This window comes from Triticum aestivum, chromosome 5A, assembly GCF_018294505.1.
Source record: "Triticum aestivum cultivar Chinese Spring chromosome 5A, IWGSC CS RefSeq v2.1, whole genome shotgun sequence".
Lineage (NCBI taxonomy): Eukaryota > Viridiplantae > Streptophyta > Magnoliopsida > Poales > Poaceae > Triticum > Triticum aestivum.
Window position 1 is genome coordinate 446,755,233 of NC_057806.1, and position 15,762 is coordinate 446,770,994.

Consider the following 15,762-nt stretch of genomic DNA (forward strand, 5'->3'; position numbering starts at 1 on the left):
TGTGACAACTAACTTCAAATTTTTTCATTAAATTTCAAAGATGAGGAGGTTTTTGGTGAATAGAGCAAGCACTGAAAATGTGAATGGTGTGCAACCGGAAATAAAAGTTGAGGCACAACCACCGCCTAACATTGCCAACCGGAAATAATGAATGGTTCAATGACCTTGATGATATGTTAGACCAAACAGGAGTTATTCAACTCAGTTGATGATAAAAATATTATTCAAACATTTACTGCAATGAGGTCTCGGAAAGGGTATTTGCCCCGTGATTTTCTTTAGTGCACTGTCCGTATGTTCCATCTGGCCATCTCTATTCTTGCAAGCTTTCAAGATTTAATATATTCACATCTCACAACTTAATTACAAATCCATTTTCTATCTTGTAGTGCCTCCTAGGACTTTGGCAACATGGCGGGTTTGCCTCTATGGAAGGGTGATTGTATGTCTTTGTTTGGCAAAAATGAACAAATGAGAGATTCTTTTGACTGTGGTGGAAGAAGTTGCAAGATCACACCTGATGACATCTAGGTATGGATAGCTTTACTTTTGTTGACAACATTGCGAGTTTGCCTCTGTGCAAGGCTAGTTATTTATCTTTTGTTGTGAAGTCTCAACTTTATTTGGTCTATGAAATAGATATTGATATATGATATATTAATTTCACTTTAAATTACATTTTGTGTGACTATCATATTTATGTTTTCACTTCGTTATTAATGTGGATTTGTCATTCAGAAGTTTGGTGATATATTACATGATGTGTATCCAAATACCCGATTTTTGATTTCTAGATTATACACTTAGGCTCAACTTGCCCAAGCTCCACAAAAGTTCTGCCTCCGCCACCATCACAAACGGACGTGGATCCACGAGTGTGGGCGGGATGCAAACACCCATACGTGTGGGCGTTAGTGTTTTCGATTTTTTATTATTTTTAATATTCGTTGTACTACCATGATTAAAGATGAATATATTGGAAGTTTTTCCGAAAGAAAAATTGCCTTGCAAATCGTTAGCAAATGCTATGAGCCGGTCCAGGATAAATAAGATGCTAGCAATTACTAAACAGTATAACTCAGCCCACCTACGCCCCTCCACAACGATTTGAACCCCAGAGCCGTCGGATCTCCTTCACTAATGTCCTGGATCAGCTCAGCCATCCCACTGTAGTCTGTGGAAATTATTTACTTGTCCCCGGCGCGGCCCACTCGGCCCAAAATGATTGGGCAGCTGCTCTGCAGAACGTGTTGGACCTGCTGTCGTTAATCGGGCCGTCCCAGTCGATGGACCACGGAGGCCCGCTCGAAAGTGCACAAACTCGGCGTGTTCCCTGCCTATCCATTCCTAAAAATGCCTCTTCTGTCTTCCCCGAAAAATTCCATCCCTAATAGGCGAGCCGAGTCGCGGCGGCGGCGGCGCCCGCTGTCGTCGTCATGCCTCCCGGTTGCGAGATGCTACTACAGATGTGCATCGACGTACGTGTCCTCTACCCTCCATGCAGAGGACTACAGGTGCGTCACTGTGTCCCATCTTTTCAATCTCCTATTGTATGTTGCGTTCTTCCATGGTGGCCATGGTGGCACGCGCCGCCGGCGTCCTTCCCTGGATGTACCTTGGATGCTAGGTTAGCGTAGTACGGCCTCCGATGTTCCGCGCCTGAAGCTGGGCGCGTGGGCCTCGACCGTGAGGAGACGGGGAGTTAAAGTCAACCATTGAGGACACCGACGAGGTAGAATCGCATGAGCTATCCTTCGCTGAGCCATCTCCATTGCCTGCCTGCTACGTGGGGTGGTGAAACGCTCTGCTCTGATTTCTGCTGCTCCAAGGCTGGATTTTAAGGCTGGATGAGCTGCTTATATAAAGGTTAGTAGATCCGAGCAGTTTCTATTTGCCTCGTGAAATCAACACTAAGTATCCTTGCATGTTTTAACTCATTTTTCCAAGAAATTGAAAAAAAAGAGTTCAGCGTAATGCCTATTTGGTTTAAAGAAAATGTTCAAGATATTCATCTGGCAAAATAAGAACGCTGCATATAATCGGAAAAAATAGTTCGGTTTGTCATGCATGCTACTCACTCCATTCCTAAATATAAGACCTTCTATAGATTTCAATACGGGCTACATACGGATATATATTGACGCATTTTAGAGTGTATGTTCACTCATTTTACTCCGTATGTAGTCTATATTGAAATCTCTAAAAAGCCTTATATTCAGGAAAAGAGGGAGTACATCTTTGTATCCGATATTTTAGGTTCAGGAATCGAGAGATCTACCATGTAATTTTAAGTGGTTTTCAGATTAAGAATTTTCTTTGAGCTGTCATCTAACAATGACATAATTATTCCAGCATACTGTAGCAAAGATTCCTCATGTTAAACCATCTGGCTGGTGCTATTTGTACGCGCAGCGGGATAAAAATTCTCAATTGATAAATAAATTTAAGTTACATCAACAGTACAAAATCGACTTTGCCCCATCACCTTTTGTGCAATGGGGTCATTCCAGCATGTTGATTTTCATGATCGTATACCTAAAGCCCTGAACAAATGTAACCCACGCGCCATCTACATCGTGGCACTGTAATTGAAAGTACTCAAAGTCTTGACATATATCCTACTACTTTTGTGCATAAATTTCTCCTCTTTAATTAGTGGCATAATATGAGAAAGATATGCAAACTTAACTTTCATATTTGATGTTTTCAGATGTTTATGATATTATGCTCATTATATATTATACAAATATAAAGGACGAGCGCAGCAACGCGCGCCATTATGATCTAGTAACACCGAAGGCGACACAATGGATTGGACTCGTAGGTTGATGAGAAAAGAGAGCGAGGAATGAAAGCGCCGGGGACGACTGCCGGGCCTAAAAGAAGTCATTTACGGCAAGCTTTAAGGTACAATCATCAATCAAGAAGACACACAAAAGGTGCAAGCCCACTCTCCATCCACAGGCCAGCCATGAATCCATTGTAGTACTCCGATGATCAGACCAACAAGCAAATTGAACTTGACCCGCATTTACGGGTCAGTTCACTCGGTGAACACCAAATCCACAAAATTGAAACAACTATATATACAAATCTACAGCACCACATATACGACCCTGCATCTTCACCGTTCCCTCCTTTCATAGTTTTACCTCTCTATCTCCATGGGCTTTGTGCCGCTGACCATGTGCCCGTAAGTACTTTCCGCGGCCTCCAGGTCATCCTCGTCGTCATCGTCCTCGTCATCGTCCCCGACGCTGAACCGGCCGCCGGAGGGTCCTCCCTTGACCAGCGGCAAGTACTGCGGCTCCTCGGGGTACAGCCTGCTGACCTGGAGGTAGAGCACGACGACGAACACCATGGTGCCCGTCAGGTACCAGCTGAACTGCAGGTTCACCAGCGCCTTGGCGCGATGGAGCGCCTCGTCGGTGCGGCACCGGACCACGTCGTGGCCGTCCTCGTGATTCAGGAAGCACCCCTTGGGGACGAGCCCCGGCGTCCAGAGCATGACGCCCATGACGATCAACCACACGCCCTGGAGCACGAGGCTCGCCGACCTGACCAGGCTCACCACAAAGCTCCGCGGGTACGGAATGCCCAGCAGCGTGGTGGCCAGCGTGACGGCGACGACGGTCTGCAGCAGCCAGTGGAACTGCCCCTCCACGCCCATGTGGTCCGTGGAGTGGAGGTGGAAGACGAGCAGCTCCTGCGCGAACGCCGCCGCGGCGGCCAGCTGCGACACGGCGTCCCGCATCGGCGCCCGGACCCTGTCCATGTGGATGGTGACCGCGGCGAAGGCGAGGAGGGCGAGCGAGACGGACGCGTGCTCGAAGTTGTGGAGGTGGTCGGACGGGATGGTGCCGTCGTCGTCCAACGGCTGGTGCTTCGCGGGGCCGATGACGAGCTCCATCAGGATGGACGCCGACGTGCCGGCGATGATGAGGATGAGCTCGAGGTGGCGGACGCCGCGCGCGGGGAACCAGAGCGGCGCCGCGTAGGAGCCGGGCCGCAGCGCGAACAGCCGGATGTGGTTGAACAGCTGCCACAGCCCGATGAGGAGGAAGCCGGCGCCCGGAGCGACGTGGCCGACGAGGGTGCCCATGGCGACGGCGGCTGCGAGGGTTTGAATGGTTGATGGGAGATTGGGAACCATGGGGTTTAAGAAGGTTGGATGGTCGACTCTCTGGAAAGTTCCGGTGGCTTGCAAGGTTTGAAAAGTTCTCTTATTTTACAAAAATGGATTTGGACAACCTCGCGCGATCGGCAGCACTTCAGCAGTGATGTGTTGTTCAGAGCTCAGGGATAGTCTCATTCTGTTTTGCTTACTTGGTTGGGCTTCCAAGATCAGGTTTTATTTTTCTTTTATTTGCGTGTGGTGTGATACGACTAATTATTTATCCTCTACAAGATGGTTGAGTACACGAGTTAAGATAAGATAGTGATGAGAATGAGATCCTCTGATGTTAGTACTAGTTGTTGATAATGAAGTTGTTGTCTCCATAGTTTGACTTATATTACACATTTCTCATTAAGGTTGGTGGTTCTTTCTTTTTGTCATAGCGGCATGGTTATTCTAGCAAGGTGTTCATTTTTATGTTCTCTGTATGTAACATCAATTTAGTTGTGCATGCGTGCGCTACTGGATGCTTTTGACAAGAGCAATTTTCTATTAATTACTTTTCAAAGAAAAATATCTTTTTGTTTTGCTTCTTAAGTATTTTTGTTTTCTTGCATAACGTCGTGTAAGTTCAAAATGGTGTCTAGACGAGGGACATTTCGTAGGATAATTGCACGAATATACCTAAATTGACTGTACATATTGAAACTCTCGTCTCCTCTTTTCTAATTGTCCGCGGTAGGGATTTTCATATGTCCATGAGAACCATGCTGGGCGTTTTTGGCAATATTAACACATCTTGGTTTCCCAAATATCTTACTCTTTGCTTCTTGGGAGTCAAATATGTTAAGCACGTTAAGAAGGTTGGATGGTCGACTCTCGAGAGAGTTCTGGTGGCTTGCCAGGTTTGAAAAGTTTTCTTATTTTACAATGGATTTGGACAACCTCGATCGGCTGCACTTCAGCAGTGATGTGTTCAAAGCTCATGGACAGTCCCTTTCTCATCCTGTTTTGCTTACTTGCTTGAGCTTCCAAGACCAAGGCTTTATTTTTCTTTTATTTGCATGCAGTGTGATATGACTAATTATTTATCGTCTACAAGATGGTTGAGTACATAAGTTGAGACAAGTGATGAGGAGGAGATCCTCTGATGTTAAGTAGTTCAACTATTGTTGATAATCAAACCGTTGTTTCCATAGTTTGACTATATTGCACATTTGTCACTAAGGTTGGCGGTTCTTTCATTTTGTCATAGCGCATGGTTGTTCTAGAAGGGTGCTTATTCCGATGTCCTCTGAAATTTAATTATATGTACACGCATTACTAGATGTTTTTGTCAAGAGCAATGTACTCCCTCCGTTTTTATTTACTCTGCATATTAGGTTTGACTGAAGTCAAACTTCATAACTTTGATCAACTTTATAGAAAAAAGTATGAACATTAACAATAGCATATCTATATGATGTGAAAGTGTATTCAACAATGAATCTAATGTGATTGATGTGTTATTGTACATGTTAATATTTTTTGTCTAAAAACTTTGTCAAAGTTTATAAAGTTTGACTTTGACTAAAGCTAATATACGAAGTAAATAAAAACGGAGGAAGTATTAATTACTTTTGAAAAAAAAAACTTCCGTAAAGTGTCCTATCGGTGTGTTTGACTGCCTAGGACGTAAAGTGCTTAAAATAAACTTTCGTAAAAAAAGTGCTTAAAATAAACTTGCACGCATACGATTAAACGAGTGAATTGCAAAAAACATCGACACTTCAGGCAAGGTTTGCAGAAACCACACATTTATGGAATTGTGCCAAAAAGCACTAATTTTTTTTATATTTTTTTGCAAAAAACACTGATTGCTCGTTTGGACCGTTTTAAATACATTTATGACATGGGGTCCCATAAATGATGACGTAGCGTAGCCGTTCACACTAGACGTCGTTAGAGATATATATTTACCAAAAGCTCCCTCACTTTTTTAGAAAAGAGCCGACGATAAGGTTCCATCTCCTCCGACCACCGTTGACTATGTCGGCTGGGCCTCCCTGCGCCGGTCAATGGAGCTCGAGCTCGCCGGCATGCAAGCCGCCATGCCCCACTCCGAACAGCTCACCTGGAGCTTCGCCGTCTCCCGCCGGCGCCGCTACCCGCGCCCACGCGCGGCCGGTGCGGCTGCTGCTACTCGTGGCCGGTGCCGCTGCTCGCCACCACGAGCGGCCGGCGTGACTGCTACTACTCGCGGCCGGCGGAGCTGTTTGTGCCCACGCGAGCCCGCGCGGCTGCTGCTGCTCCCGTCCGCCGCCGGCGATGCTGCTCGCGTGCGGCGCCGCCGCGGCTGCTGCTGCTCCCGTCCGCCGCTGCCGATGCTGCTCGCGTCCGGCGTCGCTGCTGCTGCGCACTCCCGTCGCCGCTGCTCGCCACCACGAGCGGCCGGCGTGACTGCTGCTACTCGCGGCCGGCGCGGCTGCTCGTGCCCACGCGAGTCCGGCGCGGCTGCTGCTGCTCCCGTCCGCCGCTGGCGATGCTGGTCGCGTGCGGCTGCTGCTCCCACATGGCCATATCGGGCTCCGCCGCCCCCGCCCAGTGCTGGCACCGGAGCAATCCCACCGGACCGGTGGGGGATGAGGTCCTGATTGCTTTTATTTTCAGGGCCAAGGACCCGATTGCTTTTTCATGTTTCCAAAAAGGGTATTGGTGTAAAGTCGTCTGTCTAACGGCATCGTCTGCGAACCGTTACGCCACGTCAGCAAAAGCGGGCCCCTCATGTCATAAACGTACTTAAAATGGTCCAAACGAGTAACCAGTGTTTTTTGACCAGTGTTTTTGCAAAAAATTATGGAAAAAATTAGTATTTTTTGGCACAATTCCATAAATGTGTGGTTCATGTAAACCTTGCCTGAAGTGTCGATGTTTTTTGCAATTCACTTCGATTAAACGGACAGTGGTACCCACTGAAACTCACATAAGAAAAAAAAACTCACGTCTCTTTTGTTTTTCTTTCCAAATTCTCCACGGCATGGAGTTCAGCTGTCCACGGCAGCCGTGCTGGTGTTTCAACGGTGGACGTTAGGTGGAGCCTCCACCGTGCCCGTGTCAGAGTTGTGTTATCCTGCCCGCGTGACCTGCGTACGTACGTATGATTGACAGCTACCGCGCTGACATGTCATCCCCAATGGGGCACGCACGACAGTCTGCGCGCCGCCGCCGTTGATCTCGTGATCCGTCTACTACTGTACTAGAACTAGAAGCAGGCAGAAATCACAGATTTGACCTGAGGCAGAAATCAAATCACAAACTGACCTGTTTACGAAAAAATTTCACTCTGCTGACCTTTCGGTGTGGCGCCCGACAGCTGGGCGCCGCACCCTACTGTGCAGCGCCTCTCCCTTAGGCGTCGCACATCCTGCCAGCGTGGCAGCCCTAGTCCAGTTGCGGCCCCACACGCACCTGTGCAGCGCCTAAGAGCTAGGCGCCACACTTTGACGTGCAGCGCCTAACCCTTGGGCGTTGCACAGTGACTTAAGCGCGGCCGCCTCAGCCCGACCAGGCAGTTCTTCGTCTCTCCGCTCTCTGGACAGAGAGCAGCGGCGGCGGCGGCGCCCCCATCTAATCCCCCCACATCCCTCTCAGATCTGAAGATTTGATCCGTGGATTCGATCCCCAATCCATCCTACTAGGTAAACTCTTCCCTTCTCTTTCTTTTGCTCCGTAAATTTGTTGCCATTCTAGAGATTTGTCCATGATTTGATGGAACCCTTGATTTGTTTGGTTTGCTCGATTTAGGATGTGTATTCATATTGGTAGTACCGTAGTGTTATTTATTAGTTCACAATATATGATTCTTGTTGTTGAAACCCTAGATTGTTTAGTTTTTTTAGATATATATGAGATGCCTATTTTTATAGATAACTATGAGATGTTGATTTTTGTAGACATATATGAGAAGTTTGTTTAGATATATATTAGATGTTCAGTTTATTTCAAATATTAGATGTTGAGTTTATTTGAAATATTAGATGTTTAGTTTATTTGAACACATATGACATATTCATTGTATGAGAAGGAGATGTTGAGATTCTTGTAGTTGAACACATGTTATATGTTTAGTGTATACCGATATTTGAGATGAAGATGAACTTTTATATGTTTATTGTTTGAAATTGTAAGGATGGTTTGGCTTCTGGACGATGTCTACGACGTGCAACACCGGGCCTACATGATGCGCGAGAAGGATAAGGTAATAATGAGTAATCTAAATATTTTGCAAATTTGCCTTTAGTTGAAATTTACATGCCCTAAGATTTGTCATTACTTGTTTTTTGCAGAAGCTTGAACCTCTGAAGATTCGGTATCACGGGGTCTCTGGTCCTGCCATGCCTTACGATGAGCGGTACACACCGTACATCAAGCAGGCAGGACTACTCCCGTGGATTCTGTTGGTCAGCCGGTCCACGCCGAATCTGAACGCTCCACTGGTGTCCGCTCTTGTTGATCGGTGGAGGCCAGAGACCCACAGTTTCCATCTTCGGACCGGGGAGATGACCGTGACGCTCGAGGATGTCTCGTTGGTCACCGGTCTTGCTATCGACGGGAGGCCTCTATGTATGAGCACCGATTCTGATGGGTGGCGCGAGCAGATGATTGCTCTTATCGGTATGGCTCCTACCGAGGCTGAGGATGATGTAGAGGAGGGAGAAGAGAAGAAGAAGAGGGAAAGGAAGGCAGCCGGAGCTGCTTTCACGTGGATTCAAAATAACTTTGCGACGTACCCTCCGGATGCAACTGATGATGTGATCCAGACACATGCTCGTGTGTATATATGGTACATTGTGTCGAGGACTTTGTTTCCTGACTCCACTGGCAAGAACGCTCCATGGATGTGGCTGAAGGCGTTGACCGTCTTCGATAGCAAATGGAGCTGGGGTTCAGCGACTCTTGCCTACTTGTACCGACAGGTAGTTGGTCTGTTTTGTGATCAACTCATTTATTCATTAGCAATGCAAGCTTGCTGTCAAGTTAACATTGTTTTTCTTTCATATGTAGCTGGATGATGCGTGTTGCAGGATCACACCTAGTGCAGGCATTGGTGGTAATCTGCTTCTACTTTCTGTATGGAGCTGTGAGCGTCTGCCTGTTGGACGCCCGAAGAGCGTCAGGTTTGATCCTTGGTATGCAGATGAACATGACGAATTATGGCGCCCCACGTGCGCTTACAAGTGGGATATCGTTTCCGAGATGACGAACGATGTCAATCTCATGTACCAAAAGTACATTGCCGAGTTGGACACGATTACGCCTGAGCAGGTAAGGAGGTCATTACTTTAGTCCTTTCTCATGCTTGCTTGAAAAATAGTTATCAAATTTGCATTGTTGCCCTGATTCATAGGTGGAATGGCAGCCATATGGCGCGGGTGAGAGCTTGGGGTACACCGCGGAGTTCCGCCTCAACCCGATGTGCTTGTGGGATAAAGATCTCTGGCTTATGCAGTGCCCACTGATATGCAACTGGGCGGTTGAGTTTCATTTGCCGCATCGCGTGTATCGTCAGTTTGGTCTTTTCCAGCCTCACCCGCCGGATTGGGTGGACACGGATAAAGCACTTCATAGGTAAGAGAGCATGTGTGCGTATTGTCTAATCATCGGGACTCCTTTTGATTGTGCTAATGTTTGGTTTTATACCACGCAGGTTGGACAGGAGAAGGCAACGGAAGATAAAGGACTGGGCCAAGCATCATTCTGCGTATGTTACCCGCTTCCAGCTTTGTGTGGAGCAAGCTCGTAGCACTGCACGCGCCCCGCTTCGTGAGCACAACTCACTTGCTTTTGATAACTACGTACGATGGTTTATTGGAACTACTCGAGTTGAGATATGCCCGCTGCAGTGTATAATGTGGCGCCTTTCCCTTGGGCGCTGCACACTGACTTAGCAATTTTTGGGGTGCAAAACCAATTGGAACGCTCCTGGTGCTCTCTGGAATGATTCTGTTGCTCTCTGGACTGCCATGTCCAGGTGTGCAGCGCCGAAGACCAAGGCGCTGCACTGTGTAGTGTGGCGCCTTGGCCTTCGGCGCTGCACACTGACTTAGCAATTTTTGGGGTGCAAAACCAACTGAAACGCTCCTGGTGTTCTCTGGAATGATTCTGTTGCTCTCTAGACTGCCATGTCCAGGTGTGCAGCGCCGAAGACCAATGCGCTGCACTGTGTAGTGTGGCGCCTTGGCCTTCGGCGCTGCACTAACTGCACACATATGCCCTAACATATATATGAATTAATAACCCTAACCCCCACATAACAATAACCACAACCCTAACACCAACATAACCCTAACACCAACATCAAACACACATAACCCTAACCCTAGCATACTATGGAAGCCTAAACAACCCAAATTAGCAAAGAAATATAACATCATTCAACACAAATTTCCAAATCCTATCAAAATCTAGGGTTTCCCCAAACTAGCAAGATTTGAGCAAATGTGACAATTCCTATGGATGAAAACGAGGGCATCAGAGGAGATTACCTTAAAGGAGGGGTTGGCTTCGAAATCCACGGTCAAATACTCCGGATTTGCAAGATTTGAGAAAGATTTGAGAGGGAGGAGAGGGGAAGAGAGGAGGGCCGCAAGTCTAAGGGTTTGGGTCGGGTGGGGGTGTGTGGGGTGGGGGTGGGAGGGGAGAGAGAGTGGGGCCAGCCCAAGTGGAACACAGACTGTGCAGCGCCCAAGAGCTAGGCGCTGCACATTACAGGTGTGTGGCGCCTAGCTCTTAGGCGCTGCACAGGTGCGTGTGGGGCCGCAACTGGACCAGGGCTGCCACGCTGGCAGGATGTGTGACGCCTAAGGGAAGGGCGCTGCACAGTAGGGTGCGGCGCCCGGCTGTCGGGCGCCACACCAAAGGGTCAGCAGAGTGAAATTTTTTCGTGACCAGGTCAGTTTGTGATTTGATTTCGGCCTGAGGTCAGATATGTGATTTCTGCCCTAGAAGCACGCCGGCCGTGGAAATTCCGGCTCGTTTCGCGCCGCCGGGGCGGGACTAGTTTGGCTGCACTTTTATGACCTGGCCGCGGGGGCGATGACGGTGCTGCCACGCTCGCACGTACGTACCCTGCCTCTGCCTGCGCTTTTGGTCGGGGCCGGATTCTAGGCAGCGACCGTTTTCTTCTCGTTGCCGGTTTGGCGCTTCCTGCAAACCTAGTAATAATGATAGAACAACCACGTTCTAGAAAGGGTACCACTTTTTTTTAGCTGAGAATGGATACGACCTGTGAACTTCCGTACTTCCTCTGTAAGCAAATATAGGGAAACGTTTATAGATTACTAAAATAGTTATCTTTTTTCTTGCGGGACATGGGGGCCTTTTTTGGTTCATATGATAGGATTATCGTGGGAATATGAATTTTGTAGAAAATGAGATGGCATGTATCCCAAATTCTATGAGTAGGAATAAGAAATGAGATTCATTTGGTTGACACCAAAGAGATTTTTCCATTGAGTCTAGGCTTATTTTTATTTTTCTATGAAATGTGAAGGATATTAACCAATCCTATATAGGAATATGAATCTATTCCTATGAACCAAAGGGCTTTAAAGGAAAAAATCCTATAAAAATTCTATCCTCTAGAATTCTTATGAAATTCCTCCAAACCAGCGTAGGCCTGAACTCTTATACGGAGGAAGTACTAGTATTTTATATCTGTCCCTTTTTATGTACGCTCTGTTCCGGGGCGCTCGAAGATTCACGAAGACTGATGAGGAATCGTTTATATTAACATCAGAATAATGAAAGCACCCTTGCAACTAAAAGAATCGTTGCTCAAAAGATATGCTGCCTTGTTCTCAAATATATAGAAAAAACCAACGACGTGAATCACGAACCGCTACGTTCGCTTCTAGAACCGCTCCATACAGGTGATCAGGAGGCGACCTTTTTCCTTCCTCAACACCAGCGATCTTGGGCCCTCGTCCGTCTCCGTATGCCCCTCCAGCGGCTGGAGCGGATGGGTACCCCGATAGTTTCTCTCCAGTAGAGGTATTAGGGTGGACTTGTACGCACCACGGCTGCTCGTACTCTGCACCTAGCGTGCTAGGGTTTCTACTACCTCCCGTCGTCGCCGCCGCTGGACTACTTCGTTTTCTATGGTTATAGGACCATGGAGGTGCGATGGATCTCGGCCCTTGCCGGTGGGAAGGCTCCGTTTGTTGATATTTTTTAGTTTTGTTAGGGTTTGTGTCCTGCTCAGAGATGCGAGGCAGCGGCGGCTCTTTGTGGATGGAATAATGTCCTTGCCGCCTAGCCCCCGTTTCGGTGGTGTTTCTAGCAACGTGTAGGGCATTTGGAGGTTTGTCTCAGGCGGATCTCGTGGGATTCGATCGGCGTTTGTCATCGGTGGATCCGGCCTTCGTTCGTATGTGCTTGTGTGTCTACAGGTTGGATCCTCCCGATCTATTCTTCTCTTCGTCGGCGGCGGTTGCTATTCTGGTGCGCTGGTCCTATGGGGCCTTAGCACGACTAGTTTCCGATTGTTTACTACAACAATGTTTGTCTGGCTCCGATGAAGGAGGGGCAATGACGGAGTGTACCTTCGGCTCGCTCCAGTGCTTGTAGTCGTCGCTAGATGGTCTACGGATCTGGATGTATTTTTTTTACTTCTGGTGTTCTTTGTACTACCTTGACAGTTGATGAATAGATCGGAAGTTTTCCTCAAAAAAAGGGTAGATGTAGTTTGCTTTGAGAGTTGTTGCATCAATGGTGGTTGATGAGGACGGCGCCGTGTCGAAATAATTTGCCTATGCTCTTCCTCCATCTCGGTGGCACTCTAATGGACGGTGCCGGGAAAAAAGTGGCTCGGTCTTCGGATCCGCTAAGATTTGTGTCTGATGGTTATCACACGACACTCTCCCGAGGGATGTTGGTGTTGGCTATTGCGGTTGTGTTTGGTGTCTTGCGGCGGGATGCGTGGATGACGGCATTCAGCGACATTCCTCTTCTTCGATTGCGTCGGATGAAGTTGACAGCACCGGGATCTAGTGAACACGGGGAAGAACCCCGCCCGACGTGCCAAAAAATCTCGGTCTCGTCGCTTGTGCCGGTCCGAGTCATCAGCTCGAAATTCTTCAACGTTGCCTTGTCAATGGAGGAGGGCGATGGTGGGCCACGTTTTGGCGTGGCACACAATTCTACCGAAGTGAAATTCCAGTTTTACTTTTCGCAAAATCTTTGGTGCAATATTGCAACACATGCATGTATGTGTCTTCTCTTTTAGGGGTAATCTATGTATGTCTCTTGTGATGACCACATATGTACTTTTTGTAATATGTCTGTCTAATGAAGTGGTTATTTTAAAAAATGTTTTAAATATTTTAGCATAGACTATATACGAACTGAAATAAATGATCGGACATAATAAAATATGTATATATACATCTGAATCAGAAAAAAATTAGGATACCTTATATTTGTGAATCGGAGAGAGTATTTTGCAAGGAAAGCTCGGAGGTCGGAGTTAGAAAAAATAAAAAAGATAAAGTACATCGTTCAACACCATCATGTTGTATGGTTGTGGTGATTGCTTTATCTGTAAAGTGAAGCAAAATCCCGATTTCAGAGTAAGTGCTATTTATTTTTAGAAAAACATCAGCATGCGCATTATCTGAAAAACATACCACCCTGAGCTTCGGATGGGATGAAAATGAAAGCTAGCTTCCTTGCCTTGCAAGAATCTCTAACTTGCCACGGCTGACCGCTAATTACAAATCAAGCCCGAAGTCAACACCTGCCGAATGTCACAGGCAGTATCTAGACTACTTTCCATTTAGCTCATATTGGTAATCGCTTTTTTTTTGGATAAATCAGATGAGGTTAGAATTAGCGGTCAACGCAGAATCCACCTAAGCGCTGAGGTTAGCGCCCGGCGGCCACAACATGATCAGCTCACGCTTCATCTGCCAGAGCTTTCTGGTGGCAAAAACCGTTTAATCTACCGTGTCTAGGTAAAGACAAAAGCTGATGAAAACGCAGCCCGATGATTGGCATCTTATTTTATGGATTAGGCTTGTTGTAATGGGGAGTATCATATACTAGTATCATGCATATGATACTAGTCTATGATACTACATCCTTAATACATAATATCATATGTTGGTATCATAGAGGACTACATTTATTACCATGCATGACACAAAGTAGCACATCATTTAATATGATACGATATCATAATATGATACTCAAGCCTCTCTTTCTTCATTTAATTCTATATCACCTCATCAAAACTGCTTAGTTGGCATGCATGATACTACCTATGATACTCCCATTACGGGCAACCTTAAAGCGAAGCTGAATTCAGCATCTGAAGAAAAGACAGGTGAAGTCCGTAAGAACACAGAGTATCATACGTAGTATCATGCATGCCAACTAAGCAATTTTGATGAGGTGGCATAGTATTAAATAAAGAAAGAGAGACTTGAGTATCATATCATGATACCATATCATATTAAATGATGTGCTACTTTGTGTCATGCATGGCAATAAATATAATCCTCTATAATACCAACATTTGATACTATGCATTACGGATGTAGTATCATAGACTAGTATCATATGCATGATACTAGTATATGATACTCCCCACACTGATAGAAAAAGGGCCTGTTGTCCCGGTTCGTAAGGGCCTTTAGTCCCGGTTCCTGAACCGGGACTAAAGTGTCGGTACTAATGCCCTGTCCCTTTAGTCCCGGTTCAATCCAGAACCGGGACTGATGGGCCTCCACGTGGCCTGTGCGCGGAGCCCAGGCAGGAGACCCTTTGGTCCTGGTTGGTGGCACCAACCGGGACCAATAGGCATCCACGCGTCAGCATTTCTGTGGCTGGGGTTTTTGTTTTTTTTTCAAGGGGGGGGGGTTGGGGGTTTTGGGGGGTTAATTTAGGTGTTTCATATATTGTGTTAGCTAGCTATAATTAATAAAGAGAAGTGTCCCCTCTTATGTCCGTGCTTGGTCGACGCTACGTACTATACATACGTATAGAGAGGACTAGACACGCTAGCTAGCTAGTAAGCAAACGAAGGAAACAGAAGATCGTCATGAACATATATGCATACAGAGAGAAGTGATATCGACCACCTCTCCTTCTCCGAGAGATTGGTCGAACAACAAGTTCTCGTATATCTATCCGACACTACCGGCTACATATATACAATAATTATCTCTTACAAATATAATCATACGGACTCATGGTCCACATAGTATTCTCCGTCTTCAGCGATCACGTGGTCAAGAAAGAATGCTGCCAATTCCTCTTGAATTGCTCGCATGCGAGCTGGTGCTAGGAGTTCATCCCGCTTCCGAAACATCTAATTTGAAGAAGGGGGTCAATACATATATATATATATGAATGAATGAAACTCAATACAAATGATGGTAATAAAATAAAATTGTGAATGTTGTTATTTACGTACTTCATATTGTTTGTCAGAGTACTCGCCCCGCTCACAGGTCATGTGGCGGATGGACTCGCAGACGTAGTATCCACAGAAATCATTCCCTTGTTCCTGCCACAACCACTTTACAAGAAATAGAGGTCAATCAAACTGATAAGCAAGAATGCTAAATGGTATTGATGAAACTAGCGCTTGAATCACTAGGAGA

General features: G+C 46.5%; 2 protein-coding genes across 2 annotated transcripts; one reads left to right on the forward strand and one right to left on the reverse strand.

The window, feature by feature from the left end:
• Positions 1-2,849: 2,849 nt before the first annotated feature.
• Positions 2,850-4,348, reverse strand: LOC123107122 (uncharacterized). Its single transcript, XM_044529132.1, has one exon. The coding sequence runs from the start codon at positions 4,151-4,153 to the stop codon at positions 3,149-3,151; it is 1,005 nt and encodes a 334-aa protein (XP_044385067.1). The 5' UTR covers positions 4,154-4,348; the 3' UTR covers positions 2,850-3,148.
• A 4,818-nt stretch (positions 4,349-9,166) lies between these two features.
• On the forward strand, positions 9,167-9,892 carry LOC123107123 (serine/threonine-protein phosphatase 7 long form homolog). The gene is made up of 2 exons (XM_044529133.1): positions 9,167-9,421; positions 9,504-9,892. The coding sequence occupies exons 1-2, from the start codon at positions 9,353-9,355 to the stop codon at positions 9,726-9,728; spliced, it is 294 nt and encodes a 97-aa protein (XP_044385068.1). The 5' UTR covers positions 9,167-9,352; the 3' UTR covers positions 9,729-9,892.
• The last annotated feature ends 5,870 nt before the right edge of the window (positions 9,893-15,762 follow it).

What these genes read in the sequence shown, in the direction of transcription:
- LOC123107123 (XM_044529133.1), top strand. Translation starts at nt 9,353, where the DNA reads ATGACGAACGATGTCAATCTCATGTACCAAAAGTACATTGCCGAGTTG. An exon ending in ACACGATTACGCCTGAGCAG is followed by an intron (nt 9,422 to 9,503) that starts GTAAGGAGGTCA and finishes CCTGATTCATAG; the next exon opens with GTGGAATGGCAGCCATATGG.
- LOC123107122 (XM_044529132.1), bottom strand. Translation starts at nt 4,153, where the DNA reads ATGGTTCCCAATCTCCCATCAACCATTCAAACCCTCGCAGCCGCCGTC.